The sequence below is a fragment of the Apostichopus japonicus genome, chromosome 10, assembly GCF_037975245.1.
Source record: "Apostichopus japonicus isolate 1M-3 chromosome 10, ASM3797524v1, whole genome shotgun sequence".
Taxonomy (NCBI): Eukaryota; Metazoa; Echinodermata; class Holothuroidea; order Aspidochirotida; family Stichopodidae; genus Apostichopus; species Apostichopus japonicus.
In genome coordinates, this window is record NC_092570.1 from 758644 (window position 1) to 786510 (window position 27867).

General features: G+C 39.0%; 1 protein-coding gene across 1 annotated transcript; it reads right to left on the reverse strand.

Annotated features, from left to right (window-relative positions):
- Positions 1–1045: 1045 nt before the first annotated feature.
- On the reverse strand, positions 1046–27255 carry LOC139975428 (uncharacterized). The gene is made up of 14 exons (XM_071983415.1): positions 27108–27255; positions 23070–23175; positions 22009–22205; positions 20451–20618; positions 19397–19654; positions 18224–18430; positions 17617–17859; positions 16631–16933; positions 14696–14794; positions 9341–11039; positions 8042–8461; positions 7463–7915; positions 5394–6134; positions 1046–4713 (listed from the first exon to the last, which is right to left on the reverse strand). The coding sequence occupies exons 1-14, from the start codon at positions 27117–27119 to the stop codon at positions 1046–1048; spliced, it is 8574 nt and encodes a 2857-aa protein (XP_071839516.1). The 5' UTR covers positions 27120–27255.
- Positions 27256–27867: the final 612 nt, after the last annotated feature.

The window sequence follows — 27867 nt, forward strand, 5'->3', positions numbered from 1 at the left end:
TTCAGATTTTCTAAATTTACTGCATACTTAAAAAGTAATAAAAAAGATTTAAAGGTGCCTGATGTACAATGTTTTGGACAAAGGCTCCCCCCCCCCCTCCATTCATGCCTGAGCTATGGATCAGGTCCTTTGAAACACTTCATCCACATCACATTATGTGGTAGTCTAAATGCCTTTACTCTAGTTCCAGATTGCAACTGCACATTAGTTTCAGCTCTGTGATGAGCTCTGAGATCCATACAGATTTAGTGTCATAAAACTGTGATAGTGATAAAAAAGTGGACTATCCATGTTGGCAAAAAGGTTAAAACTTTATGAAAAGGTGCAATTTACCGCCCAGCTTTTAATTAAATAGAATTACAGGTATGATTAAATTTGCATATGTAAATATATCACAATATACAAAGTACCAACATGCTGTTCTAGTTTTATATCTAAATAAACAAAGAAGCGCAAATAATTAACTAATTATCTTTAGTGATTTTGTAGTTCTTTGAAGCTTTAGAATATTTAAAGATCACACATCCTTTGTTTGGCAAATTTAAAATGATGTAAATACTTTATATATCCAGTGTTTTCTCTTTTTTGTCATTAAACCGACCAATATTGAACTCTACTGAAACACTGTGTACTTTGATTTCTTGCATGAATGGTATTAAAGATTTAACCCGACAAAGGTGTTATAAAAGTAACAAAGAAGCAGAAACAGCGCAGCGTAAAACAAAAAAGAAACAAAGCATCAGAAAGTGGCTAAGACCCACCGAAACATCTTGTATTCCCCCTTCATTCTCAAGAGGCACCTTACCTTGCAAACTGCATAAAGAGTCAGAGGTGCTAAATAAAATTGCAAGAAACAGCGATACACTATTTCACTGAATGAATGACATGGGTAGTGAAAGACTAACACAAACAGGACCAGTCTGACTCTTTTCTGTCGACAGTGAAGTCGATTCTTCTTATTTTGCATCAGCAAGTACCTTGTGACATCTCTCTACATGTAACTGACATTTAATACCAGTCTGCAAATGTAAGTCATCGTACCTCTTCACGTTTTGTCTTTCTTCTTCTTCGTCTTCTTCTCTTTTTTCTCCTTCACTTTCCCTGGGGTCTCTTTCTTTGTTGATACTTGTCCTTGCTGAAAGCTTTCCTGAAACTTATTTGCATCAGCAGCTTCCTTGAACCTTGCATAAAATGTGGTCTTTTTAGGTTTACCTCCCAATGAAGAATCCTCTGTGGTCCAAACATAGCAGTTGTTGGTTCCTTTAGCTGGCACCAGCTGAGTTTCTTTCCTTACGGGATGTTTGACGATGAATTTATCGCCTTCCTTCATCTCTACCTTGTAGGTTTTATCCTCCTTTGAAATCAAGATCTTAATCGGTCCTTTTCCTTTTTTCACCCAATTCTGATTCTCCTCATAAAACAGTTCTACACCAGCAATAAATATGACACCTATATCGTCATCAAGTGTTTGTGCCTCTCCTTTTTGAGCTGCTTTCTCCTCGACTAACTTAGCTGCTCTCTCCTCCATTAACTTAGCTGCTTTCTCCTCGGCTAACTTAGCTGCTCTCTCATCTGCTAATTTAGCTGCTTTCTCCTCCATTAACTTAGCTGCTCTCTCCTCAGCTAACTTAGCTGCTTTCTCCTCTGCTAACTTAGCTGCTTTCTCCTCCATTAACTTAGCTGCTCTCTCCTCAGCTAACTTAGCTGCTCTCTCCTCCACTAACTTAGCTGCTGTCTCCTCCGCTAATTTATCTGCTTTCTCCTCCATTAACTTAGCTGCTTTCTCCTCGACTAATTTAGCTGCTTCCTCATCAGCTAACTTAGCTGCTTTTTCCTCGGCTAACTTAGCTGCTCTCTCCTCGACTAACTTAGCTGCTCTCTCCTCCATTAACGTAGCTGCTTTCTCCTCAACTAATTTAGCTGCTTTATCCTCGGCTAATTTAGCTGCTTTCTCCTCCATTAACTTAGCTGCTTTCTCCTCGGCTAATTTAGCTGCTTTCTCCTCGGCTAATTTAGCTGCTTTCTCCTCGGCTAATTTAGCTGATTTCTCCTCGGCTAATTTAGCTGATTTCTCCTCAACTAATTTAGCTGCTCTCTCCTCTGCTAACTTAGATGCTCTCTCCTCAACTAACTCAGCTGGTATCTCCACAGCTAACTTTGCCGCTTTCTCCTGTGCTAACTTAGCTGCTTTCTCTTCCATTAACTTAGCTGCTTTCTCCTCGGCTAATTTAGCTGCTTTCTCCTCGACTAATTTAGCTGCTCTCTCCTCTGCTAACTTAGCTGCTCTCTCCTCAACTAACTCAGCTGGTATCTCCTCAGCTAACTTAGCCGCTTTCTCCTGTGCTAACTTAGCTGCTTTCTCCTCAGCTAACTTAGCTGCTTTCTCCTCTGCTAACTTAGCTGCTCTCTCCTCAGCTAACTTAGCTGCTCTCTCCTCAGCTAACTTAGCTGCTCTCTCCTCAACTAACTTAGCTGCTCTCTCCTCCATTAACTTAGCTGCTTTCTCCTCGACTAATTTAGCTGCTCTCTCCTCTGCTAACTTAGCTGCTCTCTCCTCAACTAACTCAGCTGGTATCTCCTCAGCTAACTTAGCCGCTTTCTCCTGTGCTAACTTAGCTGCTTTCTCCTCAGCTAACTTAGCTGCTTTCTCCTCTGCTAACTTAGCTGCTCTCTTCTCAGCTAACTTAGCTGCTCTCTCCTCAGCTAACTTAGCTGCTCTCTCCTCAACTAACTTAGCTGCTCTCTCCTCCATTAACTTAGCTGCTTTCTCCTCAAATAATTTAGCTGCTTCCTCCTCAGCTAACTTAGCTGCTTTCTCCTGTGCTAACTTAGCTGCTTTCTCCTGTGCTAACTTAGCTGCTTTCTCCTCTGCTAACTTAGCTGCTTCCTCATCAGCTAACTTAGCTGCTTTCTCCTCAGCTAAATTAGCTGCTTTCTCCTCTGCTAACTTAGCTGCTTTCTCCTCTGCTGACTTAGCTGCTTTCTCGTGTGCTAACTTAGCTGCGTCCTCCTCAGCTAACTCTGCTGCTCTCTCCTGTGCTAACTTAGCTGCTCTCTCCTTGACTAACTTAGCTGCTTTCTCCTCCATTAACTTAGCTGCTTTCTCCTCGGCTAACTTAGCTACTCTCTCCTCAGCTAACTTAGCTGCTCTCTCCTCAGCTAACTCAGCTGCTCTCTCCTCAACTAACTCAGCTGCTCTCTCCTCCACTAACTTAGCTGCTGTCTCCTCCGCTAATTTATCTGCTTTCTCCTCCATTAACTTAGCTGCTTTCTCCTCGACTAATTTAGCTGCTTCCTCATCAGCTAACTTAGCTGCTTTTTCCTCGGCTAACTTAGCTGCTTTCTCCTCCATTAACTTAGCTGCTTCCTCATCAGCTAACTTAGCTGCTTTCTCCTCAGCTAACTTAGCTGCTCTCTCCTCGACTAACTTAGCTGCTCTCTCCTCGACTAACTTAGCTGCTTTCTCCTCAACTAATTTAGCTGCTTTATCCTCGGCTAATTTAGCTGCTTTCTCCTCCATTAACTTAGCTGCTTTCTCCTCGGCTAATTTAGCTGCTTTCTCCTCGGCTAATTTAGCTGCTTTCTCCTCTGCTAATTTAGCTGCTTTCTCCTCGGCTAATTTAGCTGCTTTCTCCTCGACTAATTTAGCTGCTCTCTCCTCTGCTAACTTAGCTGCTCTCTCCTCAACTAACTCAGCTGGTATCTCCTCAGCTAACTTAGCCGCTTTCTCCTGTGCTAACTTAGCTGCTTTCTCCTCCATTAACTTAGCTTTCTCCTCGGCTAACTTAGCTGCTCTCTCCTCTGCTAACTTAGCTGCTCTCTCCTCAACTAACTCAGCTGCTCTCTCCTCAGCTAACTTAGCCGCTTTCTCCTGTGCTAACTTAGCTGCTTTCTCCTCCATTAACTTAGCTGCTTTCTCCTCGGCTAATTTAGCTGCTTTCTCCTCGACTAATTTAGCTGCTCTCTCCTCTGCTAACTTAGCTGCTCTCTCCTCAACTAACTCAGCTGGTATCTCCTCAGCTAACTTAGCCGCTTTCTCCTGTGCTAACTTAGCTGCTTTCTCCTCCATTAACTTAGCTGCTTTCTCCTCTGCTAACTTAGCTGCTCTCTCCTCAGCTAACTTAGCTGCTCTCTCCTCAGCTAACTCAGCTGCTCTCTCCTCAACTAACATAGCTGCTCTCTCCTGGACTAATTTAGCTGCTTCCTCCTCAAATAATTTAGCTGCTTCCTCCTCAGCTAACTTAGCTGCTTCCTCCTGTGCTAACTTAGCTGCTTTCTCCTGTGCTAACTTAGCTGCTTTCTCCTCTGCTAACTTAGCTGCTTCCTCATCAGCTAACTTAGCTGCTTTCTCCTCCATTAACTTAGCTGCTTTCTCCTCCATTAACTTAGCTGCTTTCTCCTCTGCTAACTTAGCTCTCTCCTCAGCTAACTTAGCTGCTCTTTCCTCAGCTAACTTAGCTGCTCTCTCCTCAGCTAACTCAGCTGCTCTCTCCTCAACTAACATAGCTGCTCTCTCCTGGACTAATTTAGCTGCTTCCTCCTCAAATAATTTAGCTGCTTCCTCCTCAGCTAACTTAGCTGCTTCCTCCTGTGCTAACTTAGCTGCTTTCTCCTCTGCTAACTTAGCTGCTTCCTCATCAGCTAACTTAGCTGCTTTCTCCTCAGCTAAATTAGCTGCTTTCTCCTCTGCTAACTTAGCTGCTTTCTCCTCTGCTGAAGATAATGAAAGAGAAGAGAAATCAATTGTTGTCACTGATGTTTCGTATTTTAAATAAAAGTTAATTGTTGACTCGAATGATTCTACAACTTCACTGCCCTGGTATTTATATGTAGTACATAAACAAAAGGGAAGAGCAAATCACAGATATTTATAAATCATAATGTTTGGAACAAAACATGAGTAGTCAAGCTAATGACAAATAGAGTTTATAATATTGATTATTTGAATCATAGGTTTCTCAAGTAGTTACTTAAAAAGATGGACTGGGACACCCATAGTATTAATTAGTGGAATCATAGATTTCTCAACTAGTTACTTTCAAAGATAGACTATGATCTACAGCCTAAGTTTGCAGTTCCATGATGATCTTAATGAACAACAATTCTTTCCTACATTCAGTATAACTGGCCACAAAGTATCAAACCAGTCTTCACTATCTTTTTTTTTGACTGCTAAACTTTTCACTGAAGTATTGTTTTTAACTAGAAAGAATCAATTTCTTTGATTACACAGAAGTGCATCTTGACATAAATGTAAATTAGTAAAAACAAACTTCATTGTATCATCACAACAGATCCAATCAACACATGATTCTCTCTTACAGAACATAGTCACTAACATGTTCTACAATCATCTTTCTTGTTTTGTCAATTCCTTCTTTATTTAATCATACCTGTATTTTGTTTATCTTTCCCTTTCACCATCTCTTCATGTTGTTTTTCAGGTGATTGAGCTTTCTGAAATTCGTCTTGAAAACGACTCGCTGTATCAGATTCTTTAAATCGTACAAAAAATGTAGTTTTCTTCTCTTTTTTTGCATCTCCTAATAAGGCTTCCGTCGTCCATACGTAACAGCGGTCAGTTCCTTTAGCAGGCACCAATTGAGTTTCCTTTCTTACTGGATGGCTTGCTATAATCCTGTCATTTTCCTTATCTATCATATTTATTTCATATTTTTGTTTCTCATCTAACAAGATTACAATATTGCCAGTGCATAGTTTGTTCCACTCATTTCCCTTTTCATGAAATATTTCTGCTCCCTGATCAAATTTAATTTTTTCAGCACTAGCAGCTGAAGCAATCGTGTCTTTACTCTCTGGAATTTGTTTGGTCTTTGGCTCGGTACCTGCTAATTCAGTTTTATCATCGTTCCCCTTTTCTTGAACTTTCTTCTTTGGGGTTAAGAATAAACCTTTGCCTAGGTGTATTAAGGAAGAAATTCCTTTTTTTTCTCCATGTTTAGCTGCATCAGCCACCTTGGTGTCCTTCTCAGTCAATCTGTTTGGATCTTTCTTTTCTTGTTTGCTGCCCTCTTCTTCCAATACACTGCTAACCGTGCTACTACTGTCACGTCTGGTATCTTTGCTACCTCCACTATCTCTGCTACCAATACTACTGGCATCTTCTTCACCACCTTGATTTAATAAAAATAGAAAACATTTTTGATGTGTGAGCTGAGCCTTGTACTTTCAACACCTTAATAGCATAGAACAGTATTGTTACTAAGATTTCATAACTTGCGTCCCCAAGGCGCAACATTTCAAAATTGTTTGCGTCAGATCAGAAAAACTTGAGTTCCTAGAGTCCTTCATTAAAACATGCACTTTCAAATTCTTCTACAGGAACACACCATACATAGTTATGACTCCATACAACACATTGGTTTCTGCACAACAGAAGAGTTTAGTGATAGAATTAGTACTTGCTCACAACTTTTATAAACCACTTGTCAAATATTACCATTAATAGTTTCCATCTGAGTTTTATTCATAAGTTTTATTCAAATTGAATAAATTTTCCACTTTCCCATCCACTATGTGGCGGCCCAACCCTCTCCATTTCAATCACTTTCTCATTATAGTTGGTCAATAGATTTTTATGTCAATAAATGAAAGAGTTTACACACAAACAATGCACAATAAAATAGAGTTGGAGTATGTGGTTGAAAGGACTGCAAAAAATTTGTGCCAGTTTGCAACAATGAAATTTCTATGGTATGAATGCACATTTACTTTAGCAACACTCAATACAGAAAGAGCAAACATATTGTGAGATTGTAAAATCATTTTCAGTATCAGAGATGTTAGCTTCCCATAAAATTAATTAAATCTAAACTCATAACATCTGTGATCACAATGATTCAAGTATTATGAGAAAACAATTCAAGTGCAATTCCTACAATGAGCATTTGTCGTCGAAACTTGTGACAATAAGGCCTAATGTTATGATATTTGAGTGCACACATATGGTAGCCTGTAGCACAAACTTTGCTATCTCTACACAAGGTAAAGTTACATTACAAGTTGTTGCAGTTGACAAATATACTTTGAGTTCATTGAGCAATGAAAATGTAAGAATGTTTGCAGAAGATGGGCAGGGGACTATTGGCCAATCAAATCACAGGAAATTTGGAAATGCACCATTTGACAATTTTTTAGCAGAAAAATTTCTATAAACTGTTGTTAGCTCTGTACCAAAGCAACCCAACTTGTTATATCTATTTTCAAAGGGTGAGATTAGATAAGAAATTGTGGTTCTTTTGCAAATGAAGAAAGATGTTGATTCAATAATAATGAGTTTTGTCGTTTTGCATCTCAAGGGCCAGTTGTGAGTGCATGTACTTGTGATTTGTTTCTCAAAAAAAAAAAGTTCCATCAGTAGGAAGCAAGCTGTTTAAAGTTTTCGCTGTCTAAAATATTGCATCGCAGACGCATCATTTTGGTTTGGTTTTATTGTGCTCACCCTTTTCTGTTTTCTTTTTCCCTTTCGTTATCTCTTCATGTTTTTTTTCAGGTGATTGAGCTTTCTGAAATTCGTCTTGAAAACGACTCGCTGTATCAGATTCTTTAAATCGTACAAAAAATGTAGTTTTCTTCTCTTTTTTTGCATCTCCTAATAAGGCTTCCGTCGTCCATACGTAACAGCGGTCAGTTCCTTTAGCAGGCACCAATTGAGTTTCCTTTCTTACTGGATGGCTTGCTATAATCCTGTCATTTTCCTTATCTATCATATTAATTTCATATTTCTGTTTCTCATCTAACAAGATTACAATATTGCCAATACCTAATTTGTCCCAATTCTGTTCCTTTTCATGAAATATTTCTGCCTTCTCGTCAAATCTGACCATCTCTTTCTCCTTTGTATCTTGTTGCTCTTCCACCTCAACAGAAGTACCATCTCCACTTGGCACATCACCTCTTACTTTCACATCCAACTTTTCTTCCTCTCCGGTTGTTCTTCCTTCATCCTTGGCTCCTTCAATATCTTTCCCTCCTTCATCTTCATGCTCTTCCACCACAACAGAAACACTTGGCAAATCACCTCTTACTTTCACATCCACCTTTTCTATCTCTCTGGTTATTCTTCCTTTTTCCTTCTTTCCTTCAATATCCTGCCCTTCATCTTTTTGCTCTTCCACCTCAACAGAAGTACCATCTCCGCTTGGCACATCACCTCTTACTTTCACATCCAACTTTTCTTCCTTTTTCCTTCTTCCTTCATCCTTCTCTCCTTCAATATTTTGCCCTTCTTCATCTTTATGCTCTTCCACCACAACAGGAACACTTGGCACTTTATCTCCTGCTTGTACATCCACCTTTTCTTCCTTTCTGGTTAGTATTCCTTCTTCCTTATTGCCTTGTGTCTCTTTCAAGTCCTCCTTGGGCTCCTGATGTGATTCTTCTTGTTGCTTGTCTGGATCTGTTACTAACTGTGTCTTCTTCTCTCCGTGAGGTAGAGATGCTGTAGAATTTACCAAATTAAGGAACAAACAATGGTTGGAAAGAATGTTGCATTAATTGAGCAAAATGTTGAGCTTAAGCATTCAAGGCACAGTAGAAAGAGAGAGCTTAGGTTGTGAGGAGAGAGGTAAGCGAGGAATGAAGTTAATACTCACACCAAATAGCATGACATTTTTTAAAGTGATGCAGCTGAGGGAAATGAACCTATATGAATGACAAGGCCTAATGTTATGATATTTGAGTGCAGACATACGAATCGAATGTAAGGTTGAAATGAATTGCACATTTGTCTGACCCCGCTACCCGCATGGTGATTTCATTATTAATTACCATACCTGTAATTGATTGAAGACCAAACCTTTGCATCTGCAACATAATCTACAAAGCATGTATTCAGATAGAATTGAAGCTCCCGTTAGCTTTAAACTGAGGTTAATTAGCAAGCAATAGCAAAGTTTTCAGAGATTACGAAGCAAATGAGGTTCAGCGAAGCCTTGCTCTGTTGGTGTATTACACTGGTCTTGCAATTTTAGATCAAACATTGATGTAAGCTGAGCTCAACTTCTCTTTGACCTTTAGTTTAAACATAGGGTGCAGAGTACTCATTAAATGGAATCTGTCAACCAAGTATGAGATTCAATATGTTGAGGAACTCCATTTTAAGGTTTCAGAATGTGTCACATAAAGAGGTTGCAAACCCAACCATCATGTTTGGCTTGTGAAGAACTCCTCCGAATATTAAAGAAAACATCTGTTTAGTAGTTCAATTATTTTAGATTCAGCATTTGCAAATCCCATCTCCTTTACAGAAAATAAGCATTGCAATAAATAAAGAAAAGGAAATATTACATTCCATAACATGCCTTTGTGCTTTACTTACCTTTCTGAGGAAAACATATAACTTCCTCCTCAGCTAATTTAGCTGCTCTCTCCTCAGCTAACTCAGCTGCTCTCTCCTCAACTAACTTAGCTGCTCTCTCCTCGGCTAACTTAGCTGCTTTCTCCTCTGCTAACTTAGCTGCTCTTTCCTCGACTAATTTAGCTGCTCTCTCCTCGACTAATTTAGCTGCTCTCTCCTCAGCTAACTCAGCTGCTCTCTCCTCAACTAACTTAGCTGCTCTCTCCTCTGCTAACTCAGCTGCTTTCTCCTTAACTAACTCAGCTGCTTTCTCCTCGACTAATTTAGCTGCTCTCTCCTCGACTAATTTAGCTGCTCTCTCCTCAGCTAACTCAGCTGCTTTCTCCTCGACTAATTTAGCTGCTCTCTCCTCGACTAAATTAGCTGCTCTCTCCTCAGCTAACTCAGCTGCTCTCTCCTCAACTAACTTAGCTGCTCTCTCCTCTACTAACTTAGGTGCTCTCTCCTCAGCTAACTCAGCTGCTCTCTCAACTAACTTAGCTGCTTTCTCCTCAACTAACTTAGCTGCTTTCTCCTCAACTAACTTAGCTGCTCTCTCCTCGACTAATTTAGCTGCTCTCTCCTCTGCTAACTTAGGTGCTCTCTCCTCAGCTAACTCAGCTGCTCTCTCCTCAACTAACTTAGCTGCTCTCTCCTCGGCTAACTTAGCTGCTCTCTCCTCGACTAATTTAGCTGCTCTCTCCTCGACTAATTTAACTGCTCTTTCCTCAACTAACTCAGCTGCTCTCTCCTCAACTAACTTAGCTGCTCTCTCCTCGACTAATTTAGCTAACTCAGCTGCTCTCTCCTCAACTAACTCAGCTGCTCTCTCCTCTGCTAACTTAGCTGCTCTCTCCTCGACTAACTCAGCTGCTCTCTCCTCGACTAACTCAGCTGCTCTCTCCTCGACTAACTTAGCTGCTCTCTCCTCAACTAACTTAGGTGCTCTCTCCTCTGCTAACTTAGCTGCTCTCTCCTCGACTAATTCAGCTGCTCTCTCCTCGACTAACTTAGCTGCTCTCTCCTGTGCTAACTTAGCTGCTTTCTCCTGTGCTAACTTAGCTGCTTTCTCCTGTGCTAACTTAGCTGCTTTCTCCTGTGCTAATTTAGCTGCTTTCTCCTCTGCTAACTTAGCTGCTTTCTCCTGTGCTAACTTAGCTGCTTTCTCCTGTGCTAACTTAGCTGCTTTCTCCTGTGCTAATTTAGCTGCTTTCTCCTCTGCTAACTTAGCTGCTTTCTCCTCTGCTAACTTAGCTGCTTTCTCCTGTGCTAACTTAGCTGCTTTCTCCTGTGCTAACTTAGCTGCTTTCTCCTGTGCTAACTTAGCTGCTTTCTCCTGTGCTAACTTAGCTGCTTTCTCCTGTGCTAACTTAGCTGCTTTCTCCTGTGCTAACTTAGCTGCTTTCTCCTCAGCTAAACGTCTGGCTTCTTCCTCAGCTAATCGTTTGGCTTCTTCCTCAGCTAACCGTTTAGCTTCTTCCTCAGCTAACCGTCTGGCTTCCTCCTCAGCTAACCGTCTGGCTTCCTCCTCCGCAGCTAACTGTCTTGCCATCTCCTCAGCTAACCGTCTGGCTTCCTCCGCAGCTAACCGCCTGGCTTCCTCCTCAGCTAACCGTCTGGCTTCCTCCTCAGCTAACCGTCTTGCATCTTCCTCAGCTAACCGTCTGGCTTCTACATGTGCCTGATGCAGATAAGGAAGTAAAAGGTTGTTCAACTGTTCATTCAGTTCCAGTTATTATTTCCATACTAGGTTTCTGGATCTTAAAGTCTCAATATGTATTTGCTGAAATATTTCGGAAAACATACCTTTGAAGTAGATTCAATGTTTCTTATTCTAAATGCATTCTGACCAAGTGGGTTTAACGGAGAAAAGCTGTCGCAAAGAATGAAATATACTTTCTGTTGCCCGTATGGCACCACAATTTACCGTAAAATCACTGCGACAGCCTATGACAGCATGTACATTACACAATTGTAAACAAAATAGTCTAAACATGCGGCCCGATCAAGATTCTAATGCAGTCCTATACTTGTATCATCCACTTTTTACAATTATACCGAAGAAACGTCTGAAAACACTTTTTTATTCATTGCGATGAAAGGAAATGACACAATTTTGCAAACTACATTGGTAAGACTGAGAGAAAGATACAAGAGCAGGGACCTAAGACAGGCTAGCCACGAAAGTTAAAACCTAGGCCTAAGGGTCGTAAACAAAAAAAGAGAGACTTTATTGCCACATGATCTGTTGGGTGGGGCATGCAAATTTTGATTGAAGTTTGTAGAATCTACGGATTCGTTAATATATCTGGCAAATTTTGTTCAGCTCAAAATTTTTAACGACAGATAACTCGATAAAAATACTGAATATTCATATGAAAATTGCATAAAACGGTTTCATTTTCCCTAAACTTTTAGGGCAGTGAGCTGGAAAGGTTAAAGTTTAAATTTGTCAAACACATACTGAAAACACACTTTAAACTGAACTTTGGAAACGGATGTAATTGAACTCTAAAACCAACTATTAGTGTGAGCTGATATTTTACACTAAGTAGTTCAATCACTTATTCTGTGAGGTTCATGTCTTATGAAGTGTAACTTGAAATTGCGGTTACTGCTAACATGAAACGTGTCTGGGTGACAAAATCTTAACCGATTCTTTATTTAGTAGCTAATAGATCTTACTAGGTTTTCATAGTTTGAAATCATAGTTTGATTAATTACAACCTGTTGTTTGAGTAATTAACCCTACAGGCCTTACTACAATGTTGACTCACCAGTCTATGGAAGGGGGAAACCCTATCCTTCTGCTTGCATTAAACAATAGTCAATAGGTAATTAAGCACTGTTTTACAGAGCATTGCAATGTTTCCATTGCAGCATCAATCCCTCATTACCTTGTTAGAAGTGTACCTTGACAGACCATCAAATCAGTTAAATCTATCTATTCTAAGTTTAAAGAGCATGTGTGGCTAAACTGCTTTGTATCCTTCAATGCACTATTGTGTCATGACTCAAGCATTGGGTGACACCGAAAAGCACATTTTCTGCTGCTGCCTCAGTAACTTTACGTTTAAATGTGCAACCATGGAATCATCACCCTTTTGTTCATTCATTGTTTTCTTTCTTGGAAATCTCCTTTGGTTTAGCAGGTGTTCATGCAGCAGACATTTCATTAAGTTGCTTCTTTCGCACCAAACTAGAAATGAGATTGGTTTGCTAGCCTACCTTCTTTGCTTTTGTCATTTATCCTTAATATATTATCTTAAATTCATTCAATGATGTGTTCATTAAGCAGCGGGCCAACAGCAGGCATAGTGATTCCTTGCCACCTCTTCTATGTTAAGATTAACTGTAAACTTTGCAAACCTAGTTCTTGTACTGTATTTCCACACTCCAAGTACGAAGTTCATTCAAGGTTTTTTTTTGGAGTTATTGCTTTGACAAGGTTTTCATACCTCTGGTGACCTCAAATGACCTTTGAATTCTATGAAAGACAAAAGCGTCCTTCTACTTACTAACTTGGATCCACCTACCAAGTATGAAGTTCATTTAAGCTTTATCCTATAGAGTTAACAATGTCTTCAGATTTTGACCTCTGGTGACTTCAAATGACCTGCAACCCCTGGATACTTTAACTCAATGAGATAAGTTCATATACTGTACCAATTATTTACCTGAACCACCATGCACTTTTTGAGTTTGAGAGTTTACAAGCCAAGGTGTCTAATACACACACGGGTACGCACCCATGTTTGTATTACATTCAGACCGAGGACCCGATTGTATTTGCAATTGTTCAAATCCACGTACCCTAACTTTAACAATACCCGATATAATAGAATTCTTTCGAGGACGTGGTGATTCTTTAGAAATCACAACCGAGGACCTGAAATTCTTTTGTTCAAGTCCTCGGTCAGATAGCAAAACAAACGCACGCACACAAACACACCCTATCACCATCGGATAGATCCCTTTTGCCTTTGGCAAGGAATAAAAAACCCTGCTATGCAAGGAACATTCTTACAATCTACACATAAAGTTGCAGGCAAGATTCCTAAAGGTCAAGGGAGAATCTTTTGAAGGTATTTTGGAAAGTTTTAGCACTGGCATACTGCAGGTGAACACACAGCTTGACAAAGCAGGTGAACAATGTAGGTGAACACACAGAGACAATGCAGGTGAACAATGCAGGTGAACACACATAGACAATGCAGGTGAATAATGCAGGTGAACACACAGAACAATGCAGGTGAACACGATCAGTGAGCTACTCCATAAGATCTCATGACAGTTTGATTTTAACTACCCCCCGCACTCACTGCAAGTCCCTTGGTGACCGATCTTTTTGTGTCTGTGCCCCCAAATTGTGGAATGCACTCCCATTTTCTATTCGCAATTCAAGTACTGTAAGTTCATTTAAATCCAGTCTTAAGACTTTCATTTTCACACGTGTCTATAATTAATCTAGTTTTACTTTTTATCTCATTCTTTTTGTATGTATCTCTTACTATTGTTTTATCCTATTTTCTGATTTTGTGGCATGGTATATACTGTCTTCATTTTCTCCATCGTTATTGGATTTGTTTAGTCTTTTAGGGTTATCTGTTTTTAAGATTTTTACCTCTTTCTTATGATTAACATGGTTTCTTAATTTTCCTTAAGTTTTATACCTTTACTCTTTTAAGTTTGTACAATGCCATAGCTTATGTTTTTACATATATATGTGCGCTTTAGAAATGTTTAAATAATAATAATAATAATAAACACACATGTATAGACAATGCAGGTGAACACACATAGACAATGCAGGTGAACACACATAGACAATGCAGGTGAACACACATAGACAATGCAGGTCAATAATGCAGGTGAACACACATAGACAATGCAGGTGAATAATGCAGGTGAACACACAGAGACAATGCAGGTGAACACACACATAGACAATGCAGGTGAACAATGCAGTTGAACACAGAGACAATGCAGGTGAATACACATAGACAATGCAAGTGAATAATGCCGGTGAATACACAAAGACAATGCAGGTGAACAATGCAGGTGAACACACAGAGACAAAGCAGGTGAACAATGCAGGTGAACACACACAGACAAAGCAGGTGAACAATGCAGGTGAACACACAGATACAATGCAGGTGTCAAACAATGCAGGTGAACACACACAGACAAAGCAGGTGAACAATGCAGGTGAACACACACAGAGACAAAGCAGGTGAACAATGCAGGTGAACACACAGATACAATGCAGGTGTCGAATGCAGGTGAACACACAGAGACAATGGCTACTGAGTTGACTGGACTCTAGTCATTATTTACCTTTATTTGGTTCATTTGATCCTGAATTTCAATCTTTCTCCTACACTGAAGTTCCACATGTTTTGGAGTCTCAATTGATATCTCTGTTCTTCCACTGGACTGAAAGTAGAGAAAACAGAGATCTCATAGAGGGCTTGAAGTTTAATTATTTCATACACATACACATTGCACTATCTTGAGAAAGTCTGATCATTTCCAAAACAAATATCAATACAACACTATACACACCACACAACAAAATACCCACCACAACACTATACCCACCACAACACAATACCCACCACAACACTATACCCACCACAACACAATACCCACCACAACACTATACCCACCAGACAACACCCACCACAACAATATACCCACCACAACACAATACCCACCACAACACTATACCCACCAGACAACACCCACCACAACAATATACCCACCACAACACTATACCCACCAAACTACAAAATACAACACTATACCCACCACAACACAATACCCACCACAACAATATACCCACCACAACACTATACCCACCAAACTACAAAATACAACAATATACCCACCACAACACTATACCCACCAAACTACAAAATACCCACAACAATATACCCACCACACAACACTGTACCAACCACAACACTATACCCACCACAACACTATTCCCACCACACAACAATATACCCACAACACTTTACCCAACCACACAACACTATACCCACCACAACACAATACCCACCACACAACACTATACCCACCACAACACAATACCCACCACACAACACTATACCCACCACAAAACTATACCCACCACACAACACTATACCCACCACAACACTATACCCACCACACAACACTTTACCCACCACAACACTATACCCACCACAACACTATATCCACCACACAAAACACCACCCACCACAACACTATACCACCAAACAGCACACACCACTATACCCACCACACAACACTATACCCACTATATCACTATACCCACTACATCACTTTACCCACTACCGCACTTTACCCACCATAACACTATACCCACCATAACACTATACCACCACACAACACTATACCCATAATTTTTTTTCACTTTGCTTCTTGCATCTAACAAAACCTGCTGTTATCATGTTTAACCATTGATAAGAAAGATTACTTGTCTTGACTAAATATAAAAACCAAATCAATATACTTTTGATCCCACTTTGGCCATTTCACCATAGGTGAAAACTGCAAAGTGAAAACAATAACATTAGGCTTTGTTCATTGTGAGTTCTACGTACATTAGGCAAGTCTGGCTAGAGAACGGTTGAGCTTCGTAACTCTTCAGTTGGAAAATGCGCCCAAGATTTTACAAATGCCATAAAATGATGAAATCAAGGCGCCAAGTACTCCTAAAAATCCCCAAGACTGTTTGGCGACAGTCCTCAAGAGTTCTACTGAATTACAGTACTTTGTGATTAGGCAAACATTCTTATGCATGTTTTAGCGAAAAACCTGAAGCAACTTTTTTTCCCTGACCGCATGTACTGTGTACCAAACCCCTAACAGTAACTAAACTCCTTACCGCAACGGACTAAAAGCAAGTCTGATTTCCAGTGACACGCACGACAAAGTCAATGGGACTTTAGTGTGTGATTTCTCCCACATGTAGTTAAGCCAATGGAGAAGCGCCATTGACTTACTGTGTATGATCGTTTGAAAGAACGTTCAAACCGAAGTTTTCCCTCGCACATGGTAATCATTCAAAACTTGAAGTAAACGTTCGAGATTGTTTTATTTTTCATAATAAAATAAAACTGTTAGCAAACTGCTTGTCCATTAAAGAGTCTGTGTAAGAATATGTGTTAAGTAAGTTGGCGTGAGGTTTCAATCCTGCTAGGATCGAAACATAATGTAATGTAACGTAATGTTGCATACTGTAATTAGTCAGTGTCCACCTACCAAAATATCCAGTTGCTTCACAACATCATCATTATTCCTCCCAATGTTCCTCCCAATATTATCTCTACTAGCCTCCTCATTCCTCTGATTTTGTTCCTCAGGGGTCAGACCTAAATTTTTAAGAGGTGAATGAATTAGCTGATTCTGAGATTCTTTTGCAGGCAGCTTCTCCCGTTTATTATCTGTTTTTGGTTTCCTTTGAGAGGAGAGATGAGGGGGCTCCTTTCCTATTATCTGATTCCGTTTTGTTCTTGGACCACGCTGGCAAGATGCAGAAGCAACATACGATGCTCCAGTTGAATGCTGGTAAAATAATAATAAGCGTAAAAGCACAGTGTTGTAAAGGTTATCTTGAATTTGAGCATCGACAGTTTTATGTCACATGATATTTCTTAGTACATTTTGAGGAAATAAAAGTATTAACATTAGAAGCAGAAACCAGAATCAAACAGGCTGATTGACTCCTAACCACTTTTTGTATCAGAACATTTAATGTGACGTTGCATACAACATTCTTATCAAACTGAAAAAATGTTTGTTATGCTTTTAAGGAAACAATAATTCTTCTAATCCTACCTGTGATTGGGTGATAGGGTAAAGAGATAGTGTGATAAGGTATAGAGGTGATAGGGTATAGAGGTAGTGTGATAAGGTATAGAGGTAGAGGTGATAAGGTATAGAGGTAGAGTTGATAAGTAAAGAGATAGTGTGATAAGGTATAGAGATAGTGTGATAAGGTATAGAGGTGATAGGGTATAGAGGTAGTGTGATAAGGTTAGAGGCAATGTGATAAGGTATAGGGAACTAAAGAGATAGTGTGATAAGGTATAGAGATAGTGTGATAAGGTATAGAGGTGATAGGGTATAGAGGTAGTGTGATAAGGTTAGAGGCAATGTGATAAGGTATAGGGAACTAGTAAAGTTCTGCAAAAACCAAGTATATATTTATTCACAAGGTTAACTTTAAAGCCATTATTGCAACTTACATCCAACTCTTCTAAATGTTCATTGCTCCCTGACTTGTAGAGTGTGCTAAGTGTCATCGCCACCTTATCATCATAGCCTATCGCTGTCGTATCATTCTTTTTCTTCTTCTTAGTCTTGCTTTGTGTTCCCCTATCAGTAATTCTGTCCTCATTTGGAAATTCAGCGGCAATATAAGTAGGTGACCTTTGGGAGTGTCGAAATTCTGTCCTTGTGTTGCCACTTCCAGAGGCAGGTATCATATTCTGAAAAAGTCAAAAACAGATACAAATATCGAAAAAATGATTGAAGGTATAGAGGTAGTCTGATAAGGTACAGAGGTAATGTGATAAGGTATAGAGGTAGTGTGATATGGTTATAGAGGTAGAGCCATACGGTGTAGAGGTAGAGCTGTAAAGGAATAGAGGTAGTGCAATAAGGTATAGAGGTAGAGCTATAAGGTAAAGAGCTAAGGCCATAAAGTACAGAGGTAGTGTGATAAGGTATAACGGTAGTGTGTTAAGGTATAACGGTAGTGTGTTAAGGTATAGGGAACTAGTAAAGTTCTGCTGGGGAAATAAGGTAAAGATTCCTTCACAAGGTTGAATGAAATCAATAACTGTAACTTACATCAAACGTGTCTGAATGTTCATTGCTCCCTGACTTATAAACGGATCCTATCGCTGTCATATCCTTCTTCTTCTTAGTCTTGCTTTGTGCTCCCTTATCAGTCATTCTGTCCTCATTTGGAAATCCAGCTGCGCTATACCTAGGTGACCTCGGAAAGTGTTGAAATTCTGTCCTTGTGTTGCCATCCCCAGAAGCAGGTATCATATTCTGAAAAATTGATTGGACAAAAACAGATACAAATATTGGAAACATGATTGAAACACAAAGAGAAAGGTCAAGAGTGCAAAGCTAGGTAGATAGGAGTGCAGATGAATAGGAGACAGGTAAGACGGGAGGGAGGTAAATGTATACTTGTTACAATAAATATATACTTCAATATAATTTGTTAAAAGGTATTGTATCTTAGCAGTGAGTAGTGGTACTTCAACAACATAGACAGAGCTTTGTGGTCATCTTGGCATTAAACTGGCTACTATAACTGACATGTTTGCACGTTAAGATTTTAAGTCTGCGATTAAAAAAATACTGTGATGTATAGGACTGCTGTTAAATCAATTCTTTTTACAAGTAGGTCTATTTCCAGCAAGGAATAAAAGTCAACCATTAAAACCACATTTAGGGGCATTGAATGAATGAGAGGCTGGTTGATTGGAAGTGACCGGTCATTGTACACTTCTATGCAAGTGACCAGATCCATCTAAGCATGTCAGCGTGAGATTATTACGGAGATTGATTAATGAGCAAACAAAGTAAATAGTCACTGACGAAGTTGAAATTAAAAGCATTGAAGACTCGCCCCAAACCGCATGCAGCGATCTGAAAAAGTTAACTTTCTGTTGTTTGCAAGTGATGTTTTGTTTGTGTCGCTACAAAATGCAGACAGTAATGAAACGTGATACCTTGTTATCTTTAGCTGGATGTCCATCACTGTATCGTTTATACACTGTGCTGTGGGTATTGACCGCAGCTGTATGTACTGACTGTACACTAGTGTCTAATTACCATCAGTAGCAAGCTGTGTGTGTATTTTCTGGGATCGATGGTGGTGTCAAACACTTCTGTTACACCTCATTTGAAACTAGGTCAGATTACCGGCATTAGACGTTTCTTTTTGCGTGAGTCTTCACACCCTTTAAGAGAGACTATTAGATAATGCTTTTAACATACAATCACCTCTTCTGGATCTTCACTACTCTCTGATTTATACCCCGAGCTGTATCCCTCTGCCATATCATCATCTCCTGTTTCTGTCAAATCGTTTTTTCCTCTTTTTTCATCCTTCCTCTTAGGCCTGTGTCCTGTTTGGGTATCTTGAAGACTTGACTGCCTGTTTGTGGTATTTCTTGTAGTTTTATCTGTAGCGTATTTTCGTTGTTGCTGAAGAACACTTGTAGGCTTCTTAAACTCTCTGCCGGATACCTGTTTGCCTTTCTGCATGGGAAAATAGGGTTTTAGGGAATCATATGGAAGTCAAAATAGAAGTGTGGGACTTCAAATTAATTGATAGTCATGAAGGAAACTAAAAGTTTAAGTGGATCCAGAATGCAAATAGGCCTAGTGATTCCTAGCCAAGTTTTAAAGTAGATAAGAACATTTCATGAAAACCAGTTTTATATTTAATTAAGTGTTCTCCACTTACCAAGTGTGAAGTTCATCCAAGATATACTTTTGAAAATATTGTGATTACAAAGGTTTCACACTTTGACCCTGTTGACCTCAAGTACCTTTAACCACAAAAAAATAGGGCTCTTGTACTTCACATGCCAAGTATGAAGTTCGTCCAATCTTTACTTCTTGAGTTATCATGTATACAAGGTTTTCAGACTTTGAACTCTGTTGACCTCACCTGACATTTGACCTCTGCAATAAAACAGGTTCCTACCCTGTAAGCTGCATCCATCTACATTCATCCACCATTGAGTTAACATGTTTACGAGGAATTTGACTTTCACCTCTGTAGACATTAGATGACCTTTGACCTCTTCAAACCACAATAGGATTCTTCTACTTCTAATAAGTTGCATAGCCACACCAAGTATGATGTTCACCCACCATATATACTTTTGGAGTTATTATGTTTACAAGATTTTCAGGCAAAATATGAAGTTCAGACATGAAGCAGTACAGTAGGTCTAGTTGACACTCCCAGAGCATTTAATATGCAAATATTACAAACATCTTATAATCACTGGCAGGATAGCTTGAAATATTGATGTCATAAATCTACCTGAACTTCTTGAGGAGTAACTTCATCTTCACTGCTGCCTCCTCCTATCTTTTCTTCATCTCTTCCCAACCCTCTCTTCTTTCCTCGAGATTTTGGCTGTCGAAGCTTATTCAATCTCAAAGCTTTACTTGTTTTAGCATTCACATTCCCACAAGCAACCACGACACCCTGAAACAAGCAAAGTGATCACTAGTGAACACAAGAGCGGACACACGGAAAGTTGACAGTATCACAAATACAAAATCAAACGTTAGCAGTCAAATTTTGTTTTTTTTATATCAAGTTTTGACAATATGTGTGATGGAGCTCATTTATCCAGGACTAGAACAACTACAATCAACTTTGATCCGAAGAAAATATTATGAAAAGTTATGAATATCTGCTCTATGACCTCTTATATTAAGTAACATGCAACACAGGTATTCATGGAATAGTTAGTAGTTACCTCTCACATATTGCAAGGAACCATAACATGGGTCATTCTGTAGATCCTGTTATTGTATTGTAATTCACATTGCATCAATTTACATCGCATTATCTTGCAACCTGTAATTCACCTTATTATTTTGTAATTTGCAGCTATTCACATGGCATGCAACCTGTAAATCATGTTATTCTTATGTAATTTACAGCGATTCACATCTCATTATCTTGCAACCTGTAATTCACGTTATTCTTTTTTAATTTACAGCGATTCATATCGCATTATCTTGCAACCTGTAAATCATGTTATTGATATGTAATTTACAGCGATTCACATCGCATTATCTTGCAACCTGTAAATCATGTTATTGATATGTAATTTACAGCGATTCACATCGCATTATCTTGCAACCTGTAACTCATGTTATTGTTGTAATTTACAGCGACTCACATCTCATTATCTTGCAACCTGTAATTCACGTTATTCTTTTTTTAATTTATAGCAATTCACATCGCATTATCTTGCAGCCTGTAAATCATGTTATTGTTATGTAATTTACAGCAATTCACATCACATTATCTTGCAACCTGTAAATCATGTTATTGTTGCAATTTACAGTGATTCACATCTCATTATCTTGCAACCTGTAATTCACGTATTTCTTTTTTTAATTTACAGCGATTCACATCGCATTATCTTGCAACCTGTAAATCATGTTATTGTTATGTAATTTACAGCAATTCACATCACATTATCTTGCAACCTATAATTCACATTATTTTTTTGGTAATTTACAGCAATTCACATCACATTATCTTGCAACCTGTAGTTCACATTATTGTTTTGTAATTTACAGCAATTCTTATCACTCTTTCTTGCAACCTGTAATTCACGTTATTGTTTTGTAATTTACAGCAATTCACATCACATTATCTTGCAACCTGTAAATCATGTTATTGTTTTGTAATTTACAGCAATTTACATCACATTATCTTGCAACCTGTAAATCATGTTATTGTTATGTAATTTACAGTGATGTTAAATTTTCAACTTTCAGAATATTCATCACAAGTATCAGATGCCCACTTCACTGGAAGTTTTTGACATTTCAATGAGTACTAAAGCAATACTCACACCGTGGATGAATCCAGCACATGCTCCAATTAAAAACAGACAAGCTGTGCAAAACCAAACGACTGCAGCTTCCTTCAATGTAGCCTCATTCCATAGTAAGGAATTCAAGACGATGAACACAGCACAGAAGATTCCCAGAGTAAGAAAACTTGTAGTGAGTTTGTAATGCTGCCGTCTGTCATTATGTAGTATTAGTGCTGCAGGGTTAATGTAAACCACAAAGAAACTATTAATGAAGAAAAAAGGCATCCACTCTACACAGTTCACATTAACATTGACTCATCAGAAACATGACCAAAATCAATTTAAAAAACTGCTTTAAGCCTTAGACATAGTACTGTACTGCACTGAGGGACACTTCATAAATTAAACAAAAAGATTAAATGAAGGTTTATTAACTACAAAGCCAAGGTGGTTACATCTATGTTGTTTGCGACCGCCTCGCAAAAATATTACCAACATCGGCGTCCAACTGTCTCTGATAAGGAATACAAAATTTAATAATTGCAATCCAACTTTTTGAACTCTTGCCATCATCTGCCATTGAAATATTGGCTGTGTACCCTAAATTATAGCAACAAATAAACAGTTCTTCTGTCTAGATTTAACGTAGCATTTTTTATCTAATTTGTTGTTAGGATGATTGACATTTGGATGTTGATGAAACTTCTCCGGGCAACCATTCCCCTACCCCCCCTGACCCTCCCCCCAAACCGTCAGGTATACTAATGCTCTCCAGTGTGGTCGACTCTAGGCTTTGAGTGGGTGTGGTAAGTGGATATCAATCTATGAAAATGAGGACTCTTTGTTACCAGCTACAACATGATAGACAATATTAGAGCACTGCTTAGAATCCGTGTGCAAGCAGTCGTTCTTACGTATATATAAAGGATTCTTAGAGTGTGATTCTTCAAGATTTAATCATAGTTGCTGATGATTGATTCCTGTTCTAAACTATAACAGAAAGTCAATTAAAGCTTTGAAATTGTGGTACAAATTAAACAAAAGTAGACATGACACTATAGGTTAAACATGCTGTAATGGGAATGATGGTCACTCACCTCTGTACTTTCTACATAAAACATAACCGGCTAAGAATCCAGTAGATATGTGGATGCCAATGAGTGCACTATGAAAGGCGAGAACGCTGATCAAAGCCATCTGTAACTGCAATAAAAGAAGGAAAGAAGAACCAGAATGCATTGGGGTTTCAATGATGTAATATTTTATCTGAAGTTAGAAATTGAGGATTTCAGATACATGCATTCATTAATCGTAGTAGTAAAGACAATAAATCATATTTAATGAATGTTCTGCCACGTTTCATTGATGGAAATGCAATTCCCTGTGGTAAACAAAAGCCGTACAGACTTCTATAAGCTTTGGAACTAATGTTCACTACTGTATACACTTAGCTCTCCTTCGACTGCTTCCTTCAGCCGCTCAGAGATTTTGAAATATTTCTCAATGACATTGGATGCTAATATTCCCATATAAACAAAAAGGAGACATGAAGCCCGATGTTAAATATGCTTATTAGCGGGTGATATGCATGACTTCCTCAAGACAGCTTATTCACTTGGACTATGCCCCAAAATAATGCCCCTCCCCCCAAAAAAATAAAATATTTGTAGGCTGGTAGTTTGAGGAAAATCCAGAGCAGCCTAGGGCAATACCTTGCAAGCAAGTGTTGTTGTGAATATTCAACATATGTAAAACAGCTGTCTGCTTAGACGTGGGAAAACTAACCTATGTATGGCAGACTGCCTCCTTAAGATGTAGTAACTAAACCAACACAGAAACTGTAAGTACTGTTTGCATTTCTTTATTGAGTTACCAAATGTTGGTGACGAGGATCCATCTGATATTTGTCTTCCGAAGGATCATTGGTAAAGTAGTTTCTTTCACCAGATTATGGATAGAACTTTTGTTTGCAGTAAATAAAATTGCAAAGCAGGTCTCAAAATTGAGGTTATTTAATGGCTCTATTAATCCCAGGGAATTTTGCTGTTTGCCAGAAACAAAACTAAAAACCCTGGCCCTTTTTCTCGCCAGTAGATATTTTAAAAGAGCATTAACAACTCACAGAAGTCAGTTAATTAACAATCATCAGTCAAAGAATGGTCAAGACTTCAACAAATATTAGCACACTCAGCTCTCAAAAGTGGCCTAGCCTATACAATAACTGATCATGTGGGACATTGCAATTCAGCAAAATACCAGCTGGTGGGAACTTGATTTAGCGAGTAAAGTTTTCTAGGCCCTCATATCATCGCTTTGCATAGGCCTTTGTACATAACAGAACCTAGTGTTGGTACTTTGTGGATAAAGATATGTCGTTGTTGACAACTGATATCGACCAAGGTAGACCGACCCTGAACTGAAGGTTAGCTGTTTTAGTTTAAGCTTTGAACAATTGACAAGGCTGGGTACAGTAATATTGTGAGGAAACTTTGTTTTAATAAGTGTAGTAATTGATTGGCAAGGAATGGGTGTTGAAAAAGTGACCTGGTGAACAAAATTGGTAGACTTAAGGAATATTATTAAATAGGCTATTCAGAGTTTTCTCTAAATCCTCTCGGTTTGCCAGATTTACAGTTCTATAGCACAATGCATCATAAACATAGAAATCAGCTTTTCAATTTGTGTTATTTTTAATTTAGTATTTTAAACATTTCAGGGAAACCTTAAAATTGCATAGATCTGATCCCCCACAATCAGTGGCATCACCAGACTTTTCAGTCTGGGGGGCACAGGGGGGCACCAGCATTTGATGGGGGGCACTTAGGTGGATACGGATCGCCGTCCTGGGGGAGGGGGTGCCCCCCTCCCCTTTGGAAAAGTTTTGCATAGGGAGGATGGGCTAGATGCAAAATGGTGCCACATTTGATGCTAAATTCGATCTGAAGATATCTCCAGAAATTGCTATTTTTGAGGTAATGATTTTAACAACGCGCAGAATTTTGCAGAGGATATGAACCACATGCTGTCGATATTATGCCTAACCCTATCAATAGAACCTACATTTGTTGAATTAATGTGTGCATGACCCCCGAATCCTTTCTTGTCCTTCTCGTTTTCTCCCATTATCTATTAAGATGTAACAGGTTCCAGCATCGTTATTGGCTCCTATCAGGGATCTCACCATGCAATCCAAAGTTTGATCACACATCGAGTATGGCTCAGTATGCAGGTGGTGAGTCATGTAGCTCGCGAAGCAGACGTGTATAGCCGCTGGTATGGCATGAGCACTGACACATTCAATGTAAATATCGACACCTGTTGTGATGGCGCGGGTTACTACTTCGATACCCTACAGTCAAGGATAAACTTTTTCATTTTTTCGCAGCTCATTTAAAGAAAATACGAATTACTGTGCTTCTTTGTCCTTATCAAAAACCAACTCAGATGATGGGAGTTGAATATAACAAAATATATATATTTTCTTTTACCAACCCAAATCTCAGATGGGGGGGACACTCGGGGGGGGGGGGGGGGGCACTAGGTTTTCCAGGGGGGCACGTGCCCCCCTGGCCCCCCTTGGCGACGCCACTGCCCACAATAGCAAAGTAAGCCACCCACCCGCACTTCTTCTTTGTACCATACTCTACCTGTTTTCTTTATCTTCCTTCTCTTTACTTTCTTCTGGATTCCTTGTCAAATAGCTTTGTACTTCTTCCTCCTAAAGACCTTGTAACAGATAGTCAACTCAATCATGTTTTATGGGTTGCTTTTACTGAGCATGTTTAATGATGATAGATCCTTGGAAGAGTACAGTACCTTGCAAAAGTTGTAAATGAAAATTCTAACAATATATGTTTCAAACAAATATAAATAAAACAAAGTGGCTATTCTTACGACTAGTCGAAACAATAATGGCCTTTTGCGCATGGGCAGTTGCTATTTTTACAACTAGGAATACTATTTTTACGACCAGGAGTAACAATAATTTCCGGTTAGGGTTAGGTTCAGGGTTAGGGTTGGATTGAGGGTTAGACTAAGGGTTAGGCTTACCCCTACTACATGCGCAGTTGCTTTATTTACTTTGAATTCGCCGATGTCGTAAGAATAGTTTATAAATAATTGTTACGACTAGTCGTAAGAATAGCCACGGCCTAAATAAAACTCATTTAATTTATATAATCAGTGGCAAAAGCTCAAAACTGTTAATATTTCATCTTAATGTTAGAAGGCTTCTTAACACTTACATCTTGTTGATTTTCTTAAAGAACATGAGTTTGAAGTTATCTCAAATAGGTCATGTAGTATAGTCAGTATTGCGAAGTTCGGCATACTGCGAAGTTTGGACACCCTAAGAAATACACGATTTCACCATGAAAACCTACAGGAAGAGCCAAATTTCACCAAAAAGTACGAAGCTACAGTTATTTTCTCTCCAAAATGACCCGTGTGCAAGAAATGACTTATGTATATTTGTCAATAAAATGACGAAGATCTATGAAGTCTGTTATAATTACTGAAAGAGCAACTGCGCCACCAATTTTATCACCAGCACCACACTGTGGGTTGCGTGTCCGAACTTCGCAATACTCTAGCAAAGAAATACCAGTTCCACAATCACGAAGAATCTTCTTGGAAAACAAAATGTAAACAGTTGCAGGAAAGAAAGATTGGCCGTGTATCGTACTATAACACAATTCTCCCACCATATGAAGTACATTTTCATGTGATTTATACCAGAAGATTTAGTTTTGGGATGTTTTAAGTCTTAAGTGTCCGAACTTCGAAGTCACCATGCTACTATCCTACATCTGACTCGTTTGTCATTTGGTTGAGTGTTGCAAGCATAGTACCTCATGAATGCTTTTGCTGATCTTCCCAGTATGCCGAACTTCGCACTACTGACTATATAGGCCTAGGCTATGTGATTAAACTTAAAAAGAGATGCCAAACGAGTAGCTTCTATAAATTTCAGAGTAATATTAACCACTAGCCTAGCCCTTCATAACCACATACTGTACACTTAGTTGGTTCGTTCATTGTCAATGGCGTGACGATCATTCACGGACAGTACAGTATGGTAAGTTAGGTAAAGACATTACACAGTAATAATATCAACATTATTATGGTATACTCACAAGGAAACGCATTTTTCACAATTTAGTCGTACAAGTCAATAACTTTGTAAGATACTGTAATAAATATTTACTCTTGCAACTCGCAGTTCTGTCAAATTGGGAACACGTGCATTACATGTAGAGCCTAGTATACCGGTGTGAAGTTAGATACTTATTCCCCGTTCCTCGTTCGATATTCGCGAATGAGTAACTGAGCTACCAATTCGGTTACGTATTCGACAATGGTATCGACGTAACACCTTTGGCAAGACAAAGCTTTCTTACAAGATGTTCAATATTTGGTGGTGGAAAGAGGTTTACCTATGGCCCATGGGTCATATGAACTCTAATGACTATGTAGAAGGGTACCATAATGCATCTTGCCCGGTCCAAATAGTTCTTGATCAACTAAAATGACCAGTACTTCATCAGTTCTTAAATTAATGTAAAAAAAATTACTTTAGGCCCTAATCAAGACTAGCACGCCTTGGACCACCTTACCAATGGGTCATATGAATTCTTAACACATTGTCAAAGGATACCATAATGCGTCTTGCCCGGTCCAAAGAGTGCTTGACCAATTAAAATGACCATTAAATCAACATTTTTTTAAATAAATGTAACGGGAACTGAAATAAAAACATTTGGGCCCTAATCAAAACCAGCACGACTTGGACCGCCCAACCAATGGGTCATAGGAAGTCTAAGGACCTTGTAGAAGGGTAACATAATGCGTCTTGCCCGGTCCAAAGAGTGCTTGACCAATTTAAATGACCACTAA

Excerpts from the sequence above, each read along its gene's own strand:
- LOC139975428 (XM_071983415.1), bottom strand. Across the intron at positions 18,431-19,396 it reads GTAGTGAAGATCCAGAAGAG|AATATGATACCTGCTTCTGG; the intron begins GTGATTGTATGT and ends TCAATTTTTCAG. Across the intron at positions 11,040-14,695 it reads ATCAAATGAACCAAATAAAG|GCACATGTAGAAGCCAGACG; the intron begins GTAAATAATGAC and ends TATCTGCATCAG.